The sequence below is a fragment of the Perca flavescens genome, chromosome 19, assembly GCF_004354835.1.
Source record: "Perca flavescens isolate YP-PL-M2 chromosome 19, PFLA_1.0, whole genome shotgun sequence".
In the NCBI taxonomy this organism is placed as follows: Eukaryota; Metazoa; Chordata; class Actinopteri; order Perciformes; family Percidae; genus Perca; species Perca flavescens.
This window is the reverse complement of record NC_041349.1, coordinates 23625217-23638147: the sequence shown is the minus strand read 5'-3', so window position 1 is coordinate 23638147 and position 12931 is coordinate 23625217. Positions and strand designations below refer to the sequence as shown.

At 39.7% G+C, this 12931-nt stretch overlaps 1 protein-coding gene across 3 annotated transcripts; it reads left to right on the top strand.

The window, feature by feature from the left end:
* Positions 1–881: 881 nt before the first annotated feature.
* On the top strand, positions 882–6351 carry brms1 (BRMS1 transcriptional repressor and anoikis regulator). 3 transcript variants are annotated; one of them, XM_028564734.1, is made up of 10 exons: positions 882–1003; positions 2486–2698; positions 2790–2880; positions 2989–3116; positions 4198–4277; positions 4411–4507; positions 5463–5549; positions 5677–5741; positions 5937–5976; positions 6068–6351. In XM_028564734.1, exons 2-10 carry the CDS (start codon positions 2488–2490, stop codon positions 6073–6075), a joined length of 807 nt encoding a protein of 268 aa, XP_028420535.1. In that variant the 5' UTR covers positions 882–1003; positions 2486–2487; the 3' UTR covers positions 6076–6351. The 3 variants fall into 3 exon arrangements, with proteins under 3 accessions (XP_028420535.1, XP_028420533.1, XP_028420534.1); XM_028564732.1 differs by having other exon boundaries at positions 2482–2698; XM_028564733.1 differs by lacking the exon at positions 882–1003 and adding an exon at positions 1017–1124 and having other exon boundaries at positions 2482–2698.
* The last annotated feature ends 6580 nt before the right edge of the window (positions 6352–12931 follow it).

Here is a 12931-nt window from a genome sequence, read left to right as displayed (position 1 = left end):
CAATATGAGAAAATAGCAGACTTAATTAATGTTATTAGTTCCACCTGTAGTTTTCCTACATTGACAAGCCAAAATGTCTGCCAAGTCCTATTGTTCAAATTAGATGAATTCCACCATTATTTGCTCTGTAGACCTTCTGTATCACTTTGGGGCCATCTTGTGGTTAAATGCAGTATGCATTTATACCCGAGTGTGAAGCAAAGGTGGGTCTGTGAATTATATTCTGTTCTAATCTCACGGTGGTTAGCCCAAGTAAGAATGATGCTTAACACCAGTATTATAATGGCTGCATCACATTGTTCTCATTACTCCTATCTGAGTTAAGGGACAACGTTGGACCCTTATGTCGATGTTTGGCTTAAAATGTATCTGCCACAACAAATGCTTTGCCAATGAATACGCCTCCTGTAGTTTAGCTATAAAAAGATCAGAAAAAACTGTTTGGATTCACAGTGGTTTACATAATTCCTCCAATATATCAGGTTAGTTGGACCATATATACACACCTGTATATAACTCTTAACAATATAATTGTAGGCCTATAGACTGACATTTTTAGAACTATTGCATTAAAAAGGTGCATTGTTTAAGCCTGTAATTATTGTATGTAGTACTCTCACCTGAGAGGTCTGGCCTAGCTATATATTATATTATTTATGTTATAGTATATATTATATTATTATATTGCGATTGAAAAAAGAGAGATGCGCGGTATTTTTTGTAAATTCCATCCTATTGGCTAATTCTGATGGTTTACAGCACCAAACTAGATTATGATTGGCCCACTATACCTGCTTTAGCATTTTGATTGGGCAAGCGACGTTTGGGGGGTCACTCCTATTGGTCACTCAAACATCACGGCTCGGCGCTGATTGGTTGAATTTACGGGTTGTGGAGTTCGGCGAGGTATCGACCTGAAGACTTAAGTGAAGAGGAAGTACTTTTTAAAATGAAAATATTGAAAATGATACTTTAACTTTCTACAGCCGAGCAGAGGGAGAAGGTGAGCGGGCTCCTCTAGTCACGGTGTTGTCCGGGGAAGGGAAGGTTATCTGTTTACCAACAGCATAGCCTGCCTGCCTGGGATAACGTTAACGTTAATCCGTGCAGAGTTGGAAGATAGGGTCAGTGAAAGCTACTGTGGCGATGCTTCATTGTGATTAATGACATTTTAACGCTGACTATATTGTTTACTACCAAATACGCGTAGAGGAAATATCTAGCAATAAATTAACTTGAATAATAGTCTGACAGTATGATGAGCAGGCAGTCATTCCCTCGCTGTGTGGTTTCAATTGTTAGCTTGTGTTGCACTTGACTTCACTGTGGTTTATTTGCTCTTAATTTGACATGAAAATGCAACGACGAGCCTCGGTTAATTTCTTGGGGGTTGCATGTAAATATACTGATAGTATGACGGGCTTCAGACTCCGTCAGAGTCGTTATTGGAGTCTAAATACCGCCATCGAGTATATAACGTTTATAGTCTTACTGAATGACATCACGGAAGCTACTAGTGGTCAAGCTCGGCTAATAAAAAATAGGACGTCCGGCAAGGAAACAAAATCAAACGCCTATTAATGGATGTAGCAGAAGTGTGGACAGTTTATGTTCCATTTGTAATTATTTCCCATAAAGCGTTCCTAACGCATTGTGAAGGAATTATTTTTTAGACTAACACTTTTTGCTTTTCGACAACAAAATCTGGTAGTTTCCTGTCTTGTGCTGTGTTTTTCTAGCTGGCCTGACAGAGATACCGAACACGATAGCTCAATGTCCCGCGGTCTTCCCAGTGCTACTATATTTATATTATTGTTATTTAAATTATTACTATTATTATAAATTATCTGTATGCCACAATTGACAATTAAACACGTTTCTGTTTTAGCAACGTAGGACGTTAGTCTGCTGTCAGTGCTCTTTGTTGTGGTTTACTCTTATTGCAACCCAGCTGGAGTTTGTTGTCATTAATTAATATTAAGCAAAATAAACATAAGGAAAGTATATTTAAGGCAGATGTGTTGCTCTGTGTGCAGTAGAAGTGGAACTTAAAATAGGGATTTTAAAACTAGGCACCTGCTATCTTTCCAAATGTAGTCATTCAGTATTTTAAAATCGGAGTAACTGTACTTCAGTAGTGGATGCATACTTTTTTTTTGTCTGACCAAATATTGTCATTTTTAGTTGACTCATTAAGAAAAAACAAAATCAAGGAATAATTAAAAACAAATGTAATAAAGCCGTTTTACATAGAGTATTTAGATTATTGGTGGTGGTAAGCATGTTCACTACAAGAGAACCCCATTATTCAACAGATAAACAAAGTGCAAACATCAGTAGACACACGAGTAGCCCAGTGTACTAACTGATAATTACTGATGAAATGGCTCAAGAGAAGGACAGACCAGATTTGGTTGATTTTTAAACCTTTACCCAGACACATTGTGGTCTAGTTTGTGTGTGCGTCTGCATGTTTCTCAGCCAGCCATGCCAGCCCAACCCCCTGTGAGGGAGCCGGAGGAGGAGATGGAGGCAGAAGGAGAGTCACAACTCCCTGAAACCAACGGAGAGGTGGAGCGACCGAGAGAGGATGAAAGACAAGGCAGAAGAGGAGAGGAGACCATGGAGGAGAGCACGGAGGAGAGGGATAGCGACTTGGAGGATAGTGAAGAGGAGGAGGAAGAAGAGGAGAGTTCAGGTAAAATCCAAGTGCTCTGCTAAATTGTTACCTGATTGTATGCAATGTCACTGTTTTTTTTTTTTTTTAACTGTTTCTGTCTTCTGTGAAGAGATGGATGATGAAGACTGTGAGCGCAGGAGAGGAGAATGTCTAGATGAGATGTCGGATCTGGAAAAACAATTTCAGGAGCTGAAAGAGAAGTAAGTTGAACCCGGACGAGGGAAGAAACACGACAGTTGTGTCCCTCGGGTGTGATTTTTGAAGGATGGAAGAAAAGAAGGAAAGCTGACTCGACTGTGTGATTGCAGGTTGTTTCGGGAGCGGCAGAACCAGGTGAAAGTGAAGCTGGACGAGGTGCTGACAGGGAAGGCTGGAGAATACAGAGAACCACTGGTTTTACTACAGGAGAGCATGCACATACGAACACAAGTCGCCGGTAAGTAATTTTGACCACAGTGGAATGATGTTGAAATTAAGTTAAAAAAAAACCTGCACACAGTATCTGAAAGAAATTGAGCAGGACCTGTGGTACAATTTGATTTTTGCCATATCTTTTCCAGCAGACAAACATCATCTGTAGGGTGTGGATGTTTCTCAACACCTGGCCTCTGGGTGGGGCTGCAAACATCAATCTCTCTGTTAGGGTGAAGGGAGTCAGGACGACCACCAACATATTTAACGGAAATGATGGCCTACAGCATGATCTAATTCATTTCAAGTGCTATATAGGGGCAATCTGAGGGAATTTATTCCTACACCTATAACGGTGTCTTGTTGTAATGTTTCCTATTCTGCCCAATTGTAGTTTCTTTAGCTGCGTTGAATTGGAAATGGTCTGCGTTAGGCAGCTTGAAATCTTTGCTTTGATTAGCAAGTGGGTGTTCGGGTGCCTCGTTTAGTTCGGTTGTATAGCACTAGAGTTTGTTTGCCCCGCTGGTGCAATTGGTTTCAGCGTATCTGCACATTTTTTAACCGCAAATTTAATGACTTTTAAGACCTTTTTTTTAAGTCCTCTAAAAGGAAAATGTAAAGGTCCCATAGCATGAAAATTTTACTTTGAGTTTTTTTTAACATTAATATGAGTTCCCCCAGCCTGCCTATAGTCCCCCAGTGGCTAGAAATGGCGATAGGTGTAAACCGAGCCCTGGGTGTCCAGCTCTACCTTTGAGAAAATGAGGTCATAAGGAGCAAGGTTACCTCCCCTTTCTCTGCTTTGCCGGCCGAATTTGGCCGGCCAATGAGAGAGAGAGAGAGAGAGAGAGACATCATGGCTTGCAAACAAATGGCAAGAGTGTTAGTCAAGGCCCCACCCCCACGCTCCACCTTTATACCTTTTATACCAAGTGCTGATTCGTCTTACAACCCTGAGCATTTTGTGAAAGCGCCCTAAAAGACTTGTATTAGGTTAATATGCTGTATGGTTTCGGTCTACTTCTAAAAGAAACTAAAGGACACAAAAAGCATCTAAAATTAGCCACACTGTCTTTAGCATCCTCTCTAACTGTCTCCAATTACAGGAGTGTACAGAGAGCTGTGTCTGCAGGTGATCAAACACAAGTATGAGTGTGAACAACAAGGAGCAAAGCAGCACCTGGAGGTAATACACACACACACACACACATTACAGTAGTACATACTGCATCGGGACTCTCATACACTTCAGCCAATCTTATTGACCACAATTATTACAAAAGTCAAAGTGTGTATGTATTTATGGATGTGTGATACAGAGTGAGCGGATGTTGCTGTTTGATGCCATGAAGACCGAACTGCTGGAGAAGATAAGAAGACTGGAGGAGGACAGACAGAATGTAGACCTCACCTCAGGTACAGCTAAAATGTCCTCACCATCTTCATTAGTCTTGGTGGTTTAGGGAACAAAATCTACGGTACCCTTGCTGCCATTATTCAAGGTATAGTTCAATTTTCTTTTTTTCTTTTTTTTTGAAGTGGGGTTGAATCCATAGTCAGTGTATAACCTCCAGTAGGTTTGGAGAAGTAGGCAGGATTATTTATAGAATATATGTTTATAGGATATATACAGACTGATCTCATGAAGTGGCGTATGTATGATACGCCAATTCGTATGCCATTGTTGGCGTGTTATCAAGACGCATACTCGCTTTTTAGCGTGTTTAACAACGGCGTTTGGCCTCCATTGACTTACATTACCTTGCGATTGCGTGTGAATTTATGCCGTAGCAAGTAGTATGAAAGGGCTGTATACAGCGTAGACATACACGCGGATAACTCAATGTGTACAGATGACACGCCACTTGGCTTAAGAAAGTATGTTTTTTCGAAGTCATGATGTCATGTTGGTTTAGACAGGGGGGAATGAAGCCGTTAGATGCTCTCTTCACAGCTACCGGACTCCATTGATAAAAACAGTAATTTTACCTCACAGAACACAGCTGGTCTAAAGCTGCCTCGATTAGTTAGTTAGTTTGAGTTTTGTTAGTTCCTAACCTTTTTTAAAATGCCAAAAGTCACACGATAACACTTGATAGACCACAGCTCGCATGTGTGCCGAACGCCATCTACTGTAGGTAATACACTGACTATGGATAAGTAGCTCATACAACCTCACTTCAAAAAATCCAAACTTTACCTTTTAATGTTTGGACAAAAACCTGCTAATTTCTTACTGAAAACTAAAACTGTGTTCACATACATTACGCAAAGTAATAATCACTACACTCTGAAGACTTCTCTGGTCAGAAGAAATAAATCCAAACAGTGAGACGAGTAATGTAATGAATGCTATATTTTCTTATTCCAGAGTGGAGTGATGAGATGGGCAAGAAGTGTAAAAGAAAGAACCTGCTGGGTCGGTCGGAGAGGAAAAAGAAAGTAGCTCTGGTTTCGGGTAAAATTTCTCATCCTCCTTTTTCCCACTTTTATTCTGACACAAACAGTATCTTTAATATTATTTGCTTCCTGACGGCTGGACAGACCGACAGATGATTTAACACGACTCCCTCTCTGTCTCACAGGGCCTTTCATCGTCTACATGTTGAGAGACATCGACATCCTTGAAGACTGGTCTGCTATCAAGAAGGTAAAAGAGGAGGAGCTACTTTTCCTTTCAAGCTCCCACATATCTCATCTTGAGCTAAAATGTATTTCAGTGTTGACATTAAACTTAATTTAAGGTAAATAAACTCCTCAATGCCACAACGCTACACTACACACACTCCAGCAAATATACCAGCTAATAGTATCTTTGGTAACTTTGTCTCTGTGTGCTCTTCAGGCAAAAGCAGCTCTGTCACCACTAAAAAAGAAAGTTGAAAGTAAGTCTGCCTGTCATATATTAGTATATAAACACCATACTGCTGGGAGATTTTTTTTCTTCCTGTAAGCCATTCTCATTTTGTCTTTCAGAGCGGTGATAATAGAAGGATCTTATTGAAGACCAGTGGCAAAAACCAAACCCCCCACACACACACGCACACACACACACTCCCAGCTACTTCCACTAACTGTTAGGGTTTTGTCACCTCAAGACCCAGAAGATTGTGTTGAACCGTGCCTGACCCCAGCAACCAACCACCCAATTGCTTGTTTGTTTGTTATCTATTGCTATTTAAAACAAGTTCTTAATGATATGACAACAATGTATTTATAGAATGATTTATAATGATTAAAATTTTAATCTTTTGTGACAAGGTTTTGTATGTTTATTTGATTCACGATCAATGTTTATGACTGCACACACAGAAAGAGTTTTTTTTTTGTGAAAATGTAGATAACTGTAACCAAAACATCCTCTTTAAATAATAGCAGTCCAACACCACTAACCTCATAAATAAAATGTTTTGGTAGAAATTATATTTCTACATGGCAAATAATTTACTAGTAAGTGTTGTAGAGTCATAGAAAACCAACCGACCCAACAGTCATGACATGCATGCTGCTCATTCTGTGTAATTGAATCTTTAATTGAAAGGGGTATGTTCAAAATAATAGCAGTGTTGTGTTCACTTAGTGAGGTGATTGATTCTGTGAAGACACAGGCGTCAATTATGGCCCACATTAAAGGAAGGAAGGAAGCAAATGTTGTGCATGCTGGTTATAGTGCATTTCACAATGAAATACTCAGCAAAGTGGGTCGATCCAGTCATTGCTCTGAGGAACAGCGGACTTTGATTAAAAAATGTATTGGAGAGGGGAAAACGTATAAAGAAGTGCAAAAAACTATAGGCTGCTCAGCCAAAATGATTTCAAATGCCTTGAAATGTCATCCAAAGCCTGAACGACGTGGGAAAAAACGGTCAACTACCATTCGAATGGATTGAAGAATAGCCAAAATGGCAAAAGCTCAAACAATGATCAGCACCAGGAAAATCAAAGAAGACTTAAAGTTACCTGTGAGTACTGTTACGATCAGAAGAAGGCTATGTGAAGCAAAGCTATCAGCTAGAAGCCCCCGCAGAGTCCCATTGCTGAATAGGTTGAAATTTACCAAAGGACACATTGACTGGCCAAAGGAGAATTCTGGGGACTGATGAGAGCAAAATTGTTCTTTTTGGATCTAGGGGCCGTAGACAGTTTGTCCGACGACGTAAAGCATGGTGGTGCAAAAATCATGTTATGGGGATGTTTCTCATACTGTGGTGTTTGGCCTATTTATCGCATACCAGGGATCATGGCTCAGTTTCAAAACATCAAAATACTTGAAGAGGTCATGTTGCCTTACGCTGAAGAGGAAATGCCTCTTTCAACAAGACAATGACCCAAAACACACCAGTAAGCGAGCAAAATCTTGGTTCCAGATGAACAAGATTGATGTTATGGAGTGGCCAGCCCAATCCCCAGACCTCAAGCCCATAGAGGGGTGACATCAAAAATGCTGTTTCAAAACCCAGTAATGCAGAGAAACTGTGGAATGTAGTGCAATCGTCCTGGGCTGGAATACCTGTTCACAGGTGCCAGAAGTTGGTCGACTCCATGCAACACAGATGGGAAGCAGTTCTCCGAAATAATGGTTATGCAACTAAATATTAGTGCAGTGATTCAAAGTAAAGCAAACCCTTGAGACATTTTTTCAGTTTATACAGTAAATGTTTGAGTTTGTAAAGAAAAATGCAAATACTGCTTTTTTTTTGAACAGCCTAATATTCCTTTTTCTTCACTTTCTGTAAACACAAACTTGATCAATTTTGGTCATGTTTTGATTTAGAATTGAATGTGCAGTGTTCCCAATGCATTGATATTATGGAATTAAAAGCTATTATAAGGATTTTGAGCATTATTCACTTTTTTAAATCACACTGCTATTATTTTGAACACAACTATATATATTTACTTAAAGTATGAGGGAGTGTTTTAGTCAAGACCAAGTCATTACCAAGACCAGAGTTTATCGAGACAGAGTCAAGACCAAGACCAGACCAAACAACTAAAACATACAGTATATACACAGCTAGCTAATATGTATAGGTAATATACGGTAAATCCCTTTGGGTGAGGCTGAAGATATTTCTGGAGAGTTTTGGTACAGGGGCAGATTGATAACTTTAGTTAGCTAGCTTCGCCACTTACAGTTAGCTTACCTTTCTAAATGTTGTTTTGCAAATAAACTCTTAAAAAATATATATACACAGTATATATATATATATACACATATATTACATAAAATGTTATTACCGACGATTTGGCTTCTTCTCCTGTCAACTACATTAACTTTGGGAGTGCGCGTTAAGGGGGCGGGGTTAACAATAACACATTTCAGACTAGAAATTAGTCAAGTAATTGGTTGCATTTGAAGCAGGAAGTTTTACATCCAATCACAGTAATGATGTTAACACATAAATCAGACGATACACCTCAATTTAGTGATATTCTAAGTTGTGGTCTTGACCGATCTTGAAATAAAATCCAGAGTCCTGTTCATTTAGAGACCGATGTGGTTGATTCCGAGACGAGACCTCCAAAAAATCCCAAAAAAACTCTAAGGGAGTGTTAGGGCCACTGTTTTCGAAAATGAAATATTTTTAGATTTTGAGAATTAGGTCTAAATATTTCAAGAATAAAGTCTTAATGAAATGAGTAAAAAGTTGTAATTTCAACAAAGTTTTTCATTTCAGCAATACATACAATTTCTGAGATTGAATATGAGTGATGAAACATTTTCCACTTATCCTTATGAGCCATTTATTTTGAACCAGCAACAATAAAGACCATGTACTGGATTTTACAAATACCCACCAAGGAAATGTTTGAACAGCATTTAAAAACATTTAAACAACAAAAAGTCACAATATTCACTCATTTAAAGAAAAGGTTTTTGGGAAATACGCTTTTGTGCCGACAATTATACCGAGATGATGGATACTACCTGTACGCTAAAGAGGCTAATGCTAGCAGCATATGGTGTTATAATGCTACTGTTAAATGAAAGAACATATTTAGGCTACAAAATAAATTGCATTAAATGTCAAAATCACACTACACAGCCCTAATGTCCGCACCAACAGCAAATTCCGATTGGCACTTGGCAGCCAGGTGTTTACAGCGAATTATCAACAACAGCCTTCATCAGTATAGCCCTTCTCTTAATACATCCGTGGTATAGCCTCACAAGAAATACCCAGAAAACAGCCACAATTTGGACAATTAAACAAAAATAGTGTGGTTACAACAAAAGAAGTACTTATTATAAAATCAAAAAACAGAAAAAAACATCACCAAAGCATGTGATGGGTCAACAATAAAAAACTTTTTTTTTTTTAAAACGCGCGCGCGCACACACAATGCTACGTTGCTAGGCTGTTGGTGTTGTTACGTACCCGGAGAGGGAGTTGTTGTGTGGTGTGTGTGTTGTTGTTGTACTCACCAGCAGCACGTCATTTTGCTCCGCAGAGGCCTCCTCAGTCTGGTCGCTTCAACTTCTCTGCTCGTCCATCCTCTACATACAACAAGTCCACTGTGCCTCTCAGGGTTACCAGTCCACTGCACTCCTCACAGCCTAGCTGTTTTCAACCCACTGTACACTACCTGCCCAGCACCGAATGACAGACAAAGTTAGCAACTAGTTGTAGTGAACATTAGTGGAGCATTAAGCAGCTAAAGGGCCAGATATCTCAGGAGTTGGTGCAGAGTATACAGAGCTAAAAAAAAAAAAAAAAGATAGAATACTGGGGCACGTTCAATCTTAAAAACGTTGTGCACAGGTTTAACGACATGTTGAACGACGACACGCATGAAAAAAGGCAGTGCGCCTGCGCACACAGCTTGTGTTCAAAGCGCCACAGTTTCCGTTTAAACAAACAATTTGCTACATTTTGTCGGAGCTTAATGCGCCCCTGGACTTTGGAATGGGCATTCCCCCATCCCAAAAAAAAAGGAAGAAGAATGCATTACATAGCCATTTTGCAGATATGTCATCAGGTGTCCAGAAAGACGCCTCCAAATGAATGCTAGCCTACTATTTCATTCGTATCTGCCTGATGTGTACAAGACCACTGTTTACTAGTAATGTTGTGTTAACAACACATTTCTGCTGCCACCTAGTGGCCAAGAACAAAGTGATTAAGGCAAGGCAAGGCAAGGCAAGGCAAGGCAAGGCAAGGCAAGGCAAGGCAAGGCAAGGCAAGGCAAGGCAAGGCAAGGCAAGGCAAGGCAAGGCAAGGCAAGGCAAGGCAAGGCAAGGCAAGGCAAGGCAAGGCAAGGCAAGGCAAGGCAAGGCAAGGCAAGGCAAGGCAGCTTTATTTCTATAGCACATTTCAGCAACAGGGCAATTCAAAGTGCTTTACATAAAACATGAAAGAGCAGTTAGAACACATTTACAGTGCAGTATAAGAATTTAAAGAACTGAGAGATAAAATACGCGAATAAAGCGCAGTTAAAACATTTAAACATTACCCATGATTGACAAAAACTTTATAGTATACTATTTCTTTTTCGATGTGAGCGTCACCACAAAGCTTAGTTCTTTTTTCGGCAAACCTTGCAAAACCCGGTACAGGGTTTTAACAGGCATGCCATGTCATAGCTAGGCACATTTATTGACTTCTGACAGGAAATTTGTCATGTTATAGCTGACAGGAAAATGTCGATAGAAAGGGACTTAGAATGAGTTTCAAGCATCAATCTCATCCAAAATACAAATGAACACAATTTCCTTGAGAATGTGTTTACATCATACAGTGGAATAGATAGATAGATAGATAGATAGATAGATAGATAGATAGATAGATAGATAGATAGATAGATAGATAGATAGATAGATATGTTCTCTGAGCAGAACATTTGTCTCCTCACTCCTTCTGACCACCTGAAGCTCTTCAGGCACATCAGGCAGCATCAGGATTTTCCTACAGTGAGTGTACACAGATGGGTCTTCATTACCCCTAGCTGGCTGAGGCATCTCCCACATTTTTCACTATGGTATGGTTTCTCTCCTGTGTGAATTTCCCGATGCATCCTGAGACATCTTCCAGCGCAGCTCACAGCGGCACAGCTTTTGTGTCCCAGGTGTAGCTTTCATCGCATCTGTACGGTTTCTCTGCCATAGTGTATTCAGCTGGATCAAGGTGCTGCTGGAGACGGGTGCCTTATTCGTAAGTGTTATAATAATGATAGAATTGTTAGTCTAAATCCTAAAAGTCTAAATCCAACTTTTAAATTTGGTGATCTGGGCTATCAGCTACTACCATGGCTGATGACATCACTTACCAACCCTCTGTAACCAGAAACTGGTGGCCACTCACTCAGTGGTAGAGCACATCATCGGTATGCCTAAAGGCCAGGGACTATAAATGCCAAGACACAGCAGGTGGCAGCTTTCATACACACCTGAAGAAGTGTGCAAAATAACCACGGCCCGCTCTGTTCTGCACAATATTGTAATGCACAATGGTGTGCTCCCACTCCAACCACCACCACCTGAAGACATGGAGGTTGATGTCTTTGTGGAGCCTGACTCACTTCACTTTTTTCACTTTTTTTTTTTGAAATGTAAGCAGATCACTTTTGTTACATTGTGAAATGACCTAGGCTTTATACTCAAGGCAGAATAAGTATAATGGCCGTTAATTACAAAAAAGATTTTTTAGTTTTTTCTAAAGTTTCATTTAATTCTTTGAAAACATGGATAACATATCCTGAAGAGTCTCTAGGGCTGGGCGATATGGCCTAAAAAGAAAATCCCCGATTAAAAAAAAAAATCCGATTTAAGATTTAAATCGATTTTTTTCTCCCTCTAATTAAAATCAATCTGCAGATGACAAAGAAATAGTTCAAAACAAGTTTTATTTTGTTTTGACTCATACACACACGCACACACTTGTATACCATTATGAATAATCATAATGGTATACATGCCCCATGCATGTATACCATTATGGTAACAAATGACTTATTGTAGGGGATTTTAATATCCATGTGGATGTTGACAATGATAGCCTTAGTACTGCTTTCAACTCATTACTGGATTCAATCCGTTTCAGTCAGAGTGTGCACAAGGCGACTCACTGTTTTAACCACACCCTCGACCTTGTGCTGGCATATGGTATTGAAATTGAGGATTTAATAATATTTCCGCAGAATTTGGTATTATCAGATCATTCTTTAATCACTTTTGAATTCTTACTACCTGACTATATTAAATTAGATAAAAGCTTCTACACCAGATGCCTATCAGACAGTGCTATAGCTAAATTTAAAGAAGATATTCCAACAGCATTCGCCTCTATGTCATGCCTTAACATAACAGAGGACCTCTATGTTAACCTCAGTCCCTCTCAAATTGATACATTTGTAGACGGTTGCTTCTCGACTTGCCCTACGGACGACCTTAGACTCCGTTGCTCCCCTGAAAAAGAAGATGATGAAGCAAAGGAAATTAGCACCTTGGTATAACTCCCAAACTCGCAAATTAAAACATATCTCGCGAAACCTCGAATGTAAGTGGCGTTCCACAAAAGTGAAAGAATCTCGTTTGGATTGGCAAGAAAGTCTCAAAACCTATAGGAAGGCCCTAAGAAAGGCCAGATCAGACTATTACTCTTCACTAATAGAAGACAATAAGAACAACCCAAGGTTTCTTTTCAGCACTGTATCCAGGCTGACAGATAGCCACAGCTCTACTGAGCCATCTATTCCTCTAGCTCTGAGTAGTGATGACTTCATGAGCTTCTTTAATGATAAAATTACAACAATTAGAGATAAAATCCATCACCTTTTGCCCTCAACTTCTAACGGTTCACCTTTAAACGCAGAGTCGCTAGAAATAACGACTAGTCT

Excerpts from the sequence above, each read along its gene's own strand:
- brms1 (XM_028564734.1), top strand. The coding sequence starts at position 2,488 with ATGCCAGCCCAACCCCCTGTGAGGGAGCCGGAGGAGGAGATGGAGGCA. Across the intron at positions 2,881-2,988 it reads TTTCAGGAGCTGAAAGAGAA|GTTGTTTCGGGAGCGGCAGA; the intron begins GTAAGTTGAACC and ends GTGTGATTGCAG. Across the intron at positions 4,508-5,462 it reads GAATGTAGACCTCACCTCAG|AGTGGAGTGATGAGATGGGC; the intron begins GTACAGCTAAAA and ends TTCTTATTCCAG.